Source organism: Aplidium turbinatum, chromosome 9 (assembly GCF_918807975.1).
Source record: "Aplidium turbinatum chromosome 9, kaAplTurb1.1, whole genome shotgun sequence".
Lineage (NCBI taxonomy): Eukaryota > Metazoa > Chordata > Ascidiacea > Aplousobranchia > Polyclinidae > Aplidium > Aplidium turbinatum.
Window position 1 is genome coordinate 5,943,076 of NC_137480.1, and position 9,778 is coordinate 5,952,853.

Genomic DNA, 9,778 nt, shown 5'->3' on the forward strand with positions numbered 1-9,778 from the left:
CTGCAATGACAAAGGGCACATTGAGCGCAACACTAGGTGGATCTCTTACGTCAGATGTGTCAACATTGCAGCAGCAGGTCAAGGTAGATCAAAACTTTCTTGGGAAGAGCTTTTTAAACGTGACTTTTTAGTCCTGAGAATGGACTCTTCCAACCCAAGACCGCGAGGTGTGAAGAAGGAGACTTCTCTCGAAAGACAGGCCACACCCTCAACATGGGGATTAATTCATGATTTGTATAATCAAAATTGGTTGATGATGATGATGACAATTCACATAATTTTCAACAAGGTATTCCCGTTTATTAAAAAAAAAACATCAACTGCACACAATCACCAAAGAAACAAAATTAACAAAGAAATAAAACCAAACAACTTCAAGCATTTAAGAACATGGTACGGTCTTTTGGTGTAAAGTAGGATCAGCTTAACAATCATAAAGAGAAAAAGCGATATTCTTTGAAATAGTTTAAATTTATTCTAAACCAGAACAGCGTGCCATGTTTGTAAAATTAATGCCTGGTAAACAGTCTCCTTCAACTTTTAACTTCAAGCATTTTGGAAAACATCAAGTTAACATAATGTTTCGTTTCCTTTTCATCACTAGGCCTACCTTCCAACTGACATCATAAAGATTGCAGAAATTACCATTTTTGTATGAAATAATTTCCCGACCAACTCTATTTAGAAAAATCTAAAACTGTAGAAAGTTTATAAAATCGATGATTGAAACTGTTAAAAGTGAATTATTTTCCAAGAAACGTTTTCTAAAACTGTGTTTTGTTGTAGGCGGGCTTTCGAGAATGCTCTAAACGCGCAGATATAAAAAGCAACAACTAAAACTATACTTCAATATACGGAGCTGAATTGCCAACATTTACTTTTTTCTTATTGGATCAACGCACATGGACGTTGAACCACCACAGGAAAAAGTGAATGTCAAAATACACAAGAAATAATCACAATAAGTTCAATCCAATGCATTGAAAACATACAGTCCAGTACATTTTCAAGAGCTGTAGGCTATGTAGCCCTACAGCTTGCATTTGCCATCGCAGAAACTTGTCAGAACGACTGGCACAATATTCAATTAGCAAATTGTTGTAATAATTGTTCGGGCTACACATTCACTGAAACGAACAAAGTTGAATCTAACAATTTTGAAATAGTGTTGGAACAGTCCAGGTCAACAAGGCAAATACCCAACACCGTACTGCCATTCGTGCTTGCAATGTTCAGGCGCAATCACAAAAGTTGTGTACTTACATCGCTACAACGTCCGGCGACGTTGAAACGGCATCTAAAAACATCGGCAGAGGGGAACAAGAGGTATGTGAAAGAGAAGTAAACTTTTTGTGAGTGGCAACAATTTCCTTTCCAGAGGATTAATTAACAAAATCGTTTGTTGGTACAATAATGAATCTTGCAATTAATAGAACAATTCGGAAAAATGTACTTCAACTTTTTTTTGCACAAGCGCCAGTGTACAACGTTGCTGTTGTAGCAGCAAACATGTCCACAATATTTATTGCTTCAACCAATATGGCCGGTTTTTTACTGTAGCTTTCTAGAAAAGTTACAGAATATAAAAAAACTCCGATGCAACCGCGAAAACTTTACCTTCTTCTTGTGTCAGAGTCAGTGGCAATAAAGCATACCACGATCCAACGTCTGGGGACGTTGAATCAATGTAAAAATAACGGATATTGCTGTCTGGGTCTATTCGTTTGACACATTGCAAAATCAAAGCATTTGTAAGTTGGATGAACAATGAACATGCAATAATGTCTACGAGATTGTCCTGGAAACCTACAGTAGAAGCTAATTTGACAATACAGTCTATGCAGCAGCATAGTTGAACGTTGCAACTGAAACAAAGACTTCCAAGCTGGTCCATTCAAAAACGCAAAGTTGAAGATTGTCAAGAGCCTTTAGTTGGTCGCTTCGTCCGTGGTGGACGGTTCATATTTTTCCAGCTAATAAAATAAAAACAAGATTGCTTAAAATCGAGCTTTTTGTTTGATGGTGCGGCCTTGTAAAAATTCAATCAAAGTTTAAATGGTGATTGTCTCAAGAGCCAATGAAGACAAAAACGCTATGTTTACTCATTAAGGCCCTGATGGAACGAAAATGAAAGACTCCATACTCGAGTGTCACTCTAGTTTGGGGTCATCAGTGGTGCATATCTCTGTGTCTTGAGCGGAGTGATTATTAATATCAGTATTACATGAACAGCTAAACTGTGTAGGGTAGGCTACAAGAAACGGAACAATAGCTGTCCCAGAAGTCGTGGGATAGTAGTCCAGTAAGTCTACTAACACAAAATCCCTTGTGCTTATTTAAAAAAAAATCCGAGTTAAACAATCGTGCAGGAAACAACAAACAAATTATTCTCAACCCAGAACAACGAGAAATGCCTATTCCAAAACATTGGAGCAAAGGGAAAGAAAAGTGTTGATTGCAAACTTTTGTTACTTTTTGAGAAACATAAATACGCTGCACAGAAAAAAACTTCCCATTTGACATGACTGCCTAAGTTGTGATTAGGGGTAGCCTACTCCTGGAACGCGCCACCCGGAATCAAAGAACAACGTGTGGGTTAAAAGTTGATTGGCTGAAGCCAGAATGGAATTTGAACAATAAGCATTTGGACTTCGGTCACTCTTGGTAAAGCATATTTGACACGAATCATAACACCTTGCATAGTGGAATTTGGTGGAAACTCCAACTGTCTTATTGGTTTTTGTGGGTCAAGTACTATTTGTGCTGACCCACCCTTCGTCTTTCAAGTGGTCAAAAAGGGCGAATGAAACAAACAACAAATCGTCAGAGGAGGTATGACGAGTGTTTGAACAAACAAAAACATGCTGTTATAAATTTTCTCAATAACGAACAATTTTGTAATTTTCATTTAAAAAAAAAAGTCGACTTCCGACAGAACATGGGAGGAAATGTTTTTGATGGTGCTTCAACATTGCTTGATGTTGCAACGATATAAAATGGGGAACTGATGTCACATGGCAACAATTTCTATAGTACTATTTTAGCTTGTGCTGAGACGTTATGCCATGTTATGTCGCTTTTACATTGATATGGCTGTAAGTGTACCTGTGCATAATTATATACTATTGCCATTTGCGGTGGCTGTTGCGCTATTATAGATCAAATATTGTTGTCACGACAGAAATCGTCCAGAAAATACACAACGTCGATATGACAACTTGTACATAGAGTGACAGCAAAAAAGCGATTGATTATCGAATCCGAAGAATAGAATGTTTGAATGTTAGAAAACAAAGAAAGCGGAGTGCGCGTAAACAACGTCATGTCATAAATGTTTTCAATTAATTTTTCTTTTGAAGATTTCAGTGCTTATTTACCTGTTACACGAAAACTTGCCCTGAAATCTGAACAATCCTGTCTCACACGAAAGAAGAATGTTTATTTGTGACTGGCGCCTCGTTTGATTTCTGCCCATTCGGTAGGACAAAATATTTTGAGCTGAGCGTGGCTTTTTCTTTCTTTAACACAAAGCTTCTCCCGCAAATGCGCCACCGAGAGAAGCTTTGTGTTATGTGTTAAAGAAACAAAGACAAAGCCACGCTCAGCTTAAAATACTATGCAGTGTAGACGAGACATTTATAAGCCTCCGAAAGCTTTGCGCCGGGATTATGAACCACGCCATATGGCATATGTTGTGTTGAGCAGCCGACTCACGACCACATTGTTTAAAGTGCGATGCCGTTCGAGCTCTCAATGGTTTGTCAGTGGTCCGCAAACTTTTCAGTTTGCGGACCGGTAAAATTTCAAAACAAATTTTGCGGACCGGTGGACTTACAAAATCAACCCAAAATGTAATTACGACGAAAATATGTAATTCAAAAGAAGTATGAACAATTCAATTTAATGAGAAGTATGTTGATGTCTGTTTGAAATTCTAAATCAGTTTAAAATTGGATGTTTTATTTCTTTAATCAATGGACAAGCCTTCAACACTTTGCATTTTGCAATTGAGATATAAAATTGTAATATATTTGGCGGACCGGCAGGAAAGTTGACGCGGACCCGCACCGGTCCACGGACCGGCGATTGAGAACCACTGGTTTAAGTCACCTGGTACTTCCGGACGAGATAAGCAATGTGTGGCTGCATCGAAAGTCCGACATTGTTCAGCTATTTTTTCTCCCACAAGAAGCTGACAATCATATTTGTAAGGTTTGAACTGATAACTGCGACATTTCAGACGTAACATTAATTTGACAGTTAAACAAATCGGGAAGTTAAATTTCTTTCTCTTTAAGTTTCACAATGCTGTTGGGTCAACTGCACTTTGTTTAAACAAAGATTTCATGTCTACGGCCTGAAAATGAAATGGTCAGTCGGCAATGTATTGTCCCAAACCCAGAGTTAGGTGGCAGCCCTTGCGTCAATTTGACGTTAAGTTGGTCTGGAATATGTGTTGGCCTAAAATATTATACCGGTACTGCCGTACTAATCAAAAATCTCCAGTTTCGTATCAGTTTTTGCGAAAATGGAGATTGGACAGGGCGAGTTGGCTCCAGTGATAGGCTGTCACACACAAACGGCAACAATACTTTAAATATAAAAAAACAGCAAATTTGCAGCAATAAATTCAAGATTTACTTGAGATAAAGACAATTATATATACATGTTAGCGTCATTTGGAATTTGATTAAATAAGTAGTACACTTGGAGGGAGCAATCATAATCCAATTGAATACGTTTGCCGTCATTGCACAAAATGACAGATAGGGTAGCTATACATAAACTACAATAAAATAAAAAAATATTTCATACCCTGGTTTTCAATTCCTCATTTTCATCGGTCAATTGAGTCACTTTTGTTTTTAATTCCACCACATCTGCTTTCAATGCTTCCATGTCCGCAGTGTCAGGTCCACTTCCGCTCAGATGTTGGTACATAAATCTACGAAGCTAAATTGAGGAAACCAACCAAACAAAATATAGTTGCTTTATATGTTAATAAATGTGCATCATAAAGGAACGAGGATGTCAGTATTCAAGGTCATTCCTTACAAACCAATAATAAGACAAAAAAATCAACGAAACTCTAAACAATGATGATTAATAAATTTATGTGTGAGCTACTTTCAGATTGGTTTGCTAATTTTTGTAACAACAGAATCGTGATACTAAAATCTGACAAAATATTTATAAGCACACTAAGTGAATCCAAATAAAAGTGCAAAAAGGGATACTCCAGTGCATTGTTGGGTTTCTCTGGCTCTTCGTAAAGATTGACCAACACTGCAAGAGAAACAATCAGATTAGAATCAAACTGACTCTGTCGTCTGTACTCTTAAAAGTTCCACGACACATGAGTTTGGATAAGCAATAGCACATCTAGCATGCGATCCGGTTAATATAGAATCGAATGTAAATTTTTAACAGAAGCCCCCACCAATATTAATTTTTATCATTGCTTTATTGTCAAGTTACCAGTGATGGTAATGTGTGCATTTCAGTGGTGACAATATTGAGACCTTAATTCTGAAACCTCCGCATTGCAAGAAGTGGTGACTTATATATGTATGATATGACGAAAATAATTATCTGAAACCTATCTGCCATAAGCTACAAAAAAATGTGATAAAGCAGAGGGGCCACATAGCCAAACTTTGAAGTAACAGATGGAATAGATCACAAGAACTTGCATAAAGCTCACACTTTTACCAAATGATCATACTGCAGGGTGATCATACCAAGTGTAGACAAATATTTATTGAAATAGCAGTACATCCAAACAGGACAAAATATAAATATACCGTATCATATAAAGAAAAATACAAAGAAAAGTATAAATAAACAAAATGCACTCATATTCTTCAATACATCCTCCCTTTGCCTTCATTGAACGCCTTAGTCTGTTGTGCACTTGACTGCATGAGGCACGCAGCCACCAGTCCTTTGGACAAACGAAAAGTTATTCACTGTGCAGGCTGTGCATAATCATCAGAATGACCGTATTTATGCAAAAAATCAAGAAGATATCCCACTGAATGAAAGGAAGATGTTCCGGAGACAGAAACCAGCCTCTGTGATGGTTTGGGGTGGGGTAACTTCAACTGGTGAAAAAACTCCCCTCTTCTTCATTGAAGAGGGAGTAAAAGTTAATCAACATGTTTATTTGAAAATGTGGGAGAAGTTGATTCTGGCTGGAACAATGCAACTTTTGGAGAAGACGGAATAACTCTTCAACAAGATGGGGCTACGTCCCACACAGCGAATCTTGTCCAGGACTGGTGTAAGGAGGGGTCTGCTACTATTCGGTGAGTCCGATTTGGTGAGTCCGATTCGGTGAGTTCCTAACATCTAACCCCTAATCCTAACCCCTAACCCTAAAACGGCAATGATAATTAGGCTACGGTACCCCATAATTTTAAAAAAAAAATTAAAAAAATCACCGAATAGGGATCGGACTCACCGAATCGGACTCACCGAAACGGGCCATTCCGGTAAGGAGAATATGGCAGGGTTTTTGCCAAAGGAATTATGGCCTCCATCGTCTCCTGATTAAAACCCAATGGACTTCGCAATATGGAGTATCTTGGAGTGAAGCTTGTTCTTCAATTCATTCAAGGTTTAAAGCTCTGAAGGTAAAATTGTGCACTTATTGGAAAAAATATCATCAGACACCATACGTGCCCCATGCACTATGCAATCAAGTGCACACAAACTAAGGCGTTTCGTGAAGGAAAAAAAGAGGATATATGTATTGAAAAATAAGAGTACCTTTTGTTTAATTTTTTCCTGTTTGGATGTACTGTTATTTCAATAAATGTTTATCTAACTTGGTTTGATCACCCTGTATAATTCATGAAGGGTATATCATGTTATTGAATAATGTAAAATAGAAAAAAGAAAATATGAAGGAGCAGCGTGCAACTACTATTAATTGTCATTGATATACAAGTGCTGTAAACAATTAATCAACAAGAGTCAACACCTAGTGAATGGAAAAATTTCCGGTAATAACACTTCAACAATCGGAAAACTTCACTCTGCCAATCTCAGTAACCGGTCCTGCATCAAGAGCCTTTACAAGTATGCGAAACTACCAGTACCAGGATAACCTATCAAGGCTTTGTCAGTCCAAGGATAAAGATTCAAAACCAAGTCAAACCAACCAAACCATGTTGTACATAACAAACAAATCACATTGTTTTAAGTAATGATAGGGCACTTAAGTTGAAAGTTGTTTAAAAAATGCTTTAAAGGTGAAGAAAATTACTAAAATTTGGTTGTGCAAAAAATCAGTTTTAGACAGACACTAGACAGCCATGCATGGCAAAATTTATTGAAAGCCTAAGTGTATGCTTAATTTAAGTGCATAAGTAAAGCTACATTATTATGATAACCTTTAGTGAGAGCATCAATAACACCAGCTTTTTCTAAATACTTTCTGAATTCCTCTCGTTTCGAATCAGCTGCCTAAAATACAATAAAAGACTTTAAGATTCAAATAGAATTACAATAACTTTAACATAAACACAGAATAAGAGTATTTACTAAGCATTTAAATATAAAACAATGTTTTGTGCTATTCTGCTAACTGCAAACTAGGCTAAAACGGCATGTTGAAAATGGCAACCAACTTTATTTCCGATGCTTTGTCAGTCAGAACGACTGAAATTATCAAGGATACTAAATCAGCTAAAACTATTTGTTCAGCAACAAAATGGCACAACACAGAACATATTGAAGAAACAAAAAGATTTCCAAGATACCGTACTGTACAAAGCTTAAAATGCACAATATTGTCACCCGATTTAATTAATAACCCAGAAGATGCCTATTATAATCCAACAGCCAGTAAAATCTGTCTATCTCTTCAATGGCGTTACAACATCAACAAACTGTGAAACCATGTGAGATGATAAAAAGGTAGGAAATCAGTATATAATTCAGATTTTTTGTAGAAAACTCTTGAGTGATGGAATAGGTTGTCACAACTCACACCGCTAAAGTAGGTATTTTTTTGTGAACAGAAGGAAAGCTTTGACCATCATTCCACTTAAAAACATGTGCCTTTAATAAAAATATTAACAGAGTGAAATGGAGAAAAGGGATTAAAACAATTGCTGCGCGGAAACAATCGGCCACCCCCACTAGTGGGGAACAAACCGACGATGGATTATGATGATGATGAACAGGTTCAAACTTCAATACATTCAAGTAATCAAAATAACTATCTTGAAAATATCATGCCCAACTGGAGTCAAATATAAAAGGCCTTTACAGACAAATCTAACAGCAAGTTTTGCACTGATTGAGTTAATAAAAATTATTGACTTGATTTGTTTTATATTTACTTTAACGTTTTGTAGCCTATTCGTCTATTCGATTGTGATTTGTTTCTTTGATATAAATAATTACACTGATAGCATTAATCAAATTTAACAGTTTACCATCTTTATTTGCCATTGAAAAGCAAGGATGCGGCAAGTGTTACTTTGAGGGAGCCAAAAACTGTGACATGTTAAGAACTACCGGTCTATACCAAGGTAGAAAAAGCAAAACGTCTTATACGCGGGAAGATTATTAAATCATTAACAACAAAATTTTAAACAATCTAGGTGTAACACACTAATTAGACTAGGCTAATTAAGATCTATAATTTAATCAAAAGTAGTAATATACATACCCGATAAGATGTCATGTTGTTGAAGTATAAATAGAAGTTTCTTGACAATGATTAGGATAATGTACAGGCAAGCAATAAAAACACGAGTCTCACAGAAAGTTTAAATTAAACTATAAAGTAAAAACCTGAATACACAATATTTCATCGTAGAAGGCTTTGATATAGTAGGTGCTTTTATGTTTATCATGCAGTCAAATCTCGTCACTATGCCACCTCACTACTATGCCACTCTCACTGCTACACCACTTTTGATTGCCCGACAAACTTCAACAGAAAATGAATTTACTATGTCACCCTTAATCTTGCCGCTATGCTCCATGAAACAAAGTACAGTCGTATGTTGAAGCAAGCAAGAGGACATAATCTGTCTGTCGGCAGCAATCTAATCAAAGAGCAGCTTTTAAACTGGCCACGTTAATGCACATTCCAAACTTCATGGCGTGTGATGATTGGACAATTTCAAGAAGCACCACAGCATCACGTTAAGACAGTGCAGGGTGAAGCTGAAACAGTGAATTCGCTTTTCGACAACATCCAAGTATGTAGTCTTCTGTCCATGTAATACGACAACCAATGGATCAAGGAATCATACAGAACCTCACACGCCACTACAAGAAGCTTCTGCAGTAGCACCGGCTCGAGGCCATGGATGTTTATCGATTCATTTGATACTATGCCACGCTCTCTCTCTGTCCTGGTGGATGGGATAGTTACCAGATTTAATCGTATAATGTGTATCTACACTTTTATTAGCAACTCAATTTTAATGAGCGTATTGTTTTATTTTCTATTCCTTTTTAACCAAAACATGTCACAAAATATTAACAATTTTTACAAAATTCAAAGAAAATGAAGGGGTGTACCAGCAAACATCTATGATAGGATTGGCCCATGATACAAGAGAAGGATCCACAGAGGATACAAACTGATATGAATAAATCAACTAATGAATAAAAAATAATAATAAGTGACAAATCCCTGTCTTTTTCTCAAGTTTTTATTTTTAACAAACTCCATTTATTGCTGAGCACAACTTTTCTCCAAAAAAATCACACTTTCTAATTGGCGGTAAAATTACGTTTCACTGGAGTCTGA

General features: G+C 36.7%; 1 protein-coding gene across 1 annotated transcript; it reads right to left on the reverse strand.

The window, feature by feature from the left end:
• Window positions 1-284: 284 nt before the first annotated feature.
• On the reverse strand, window positions 285-8,811 carry LOC145777169 (c-Myc-binding protein-like). Its single transcript, XM_082588479.1, has 5 exons — window positions 8,684-8,811; window positions 7,398-7,470; window positions 5,238-5,286; window positions 4,816-4,945; window positions 285-1,973 (listed from the first exon to the last, which is right to left on the reverse strand). The coding sequence occupies exons 1-5, from the start codon at window positions 8,696-8,698 to the stop codon at window positions 1,929-1,931; spliced, it is 312 nt and encodes a 103-aa protein (XP_082444605.1). The 5' UTR covers window positions 8,699-8,811; the 3' UTR covers window positions 285-1,928.
• Between the last annotated feature and the right edge of the window lie 967 nt (window positions 8,812-9,778).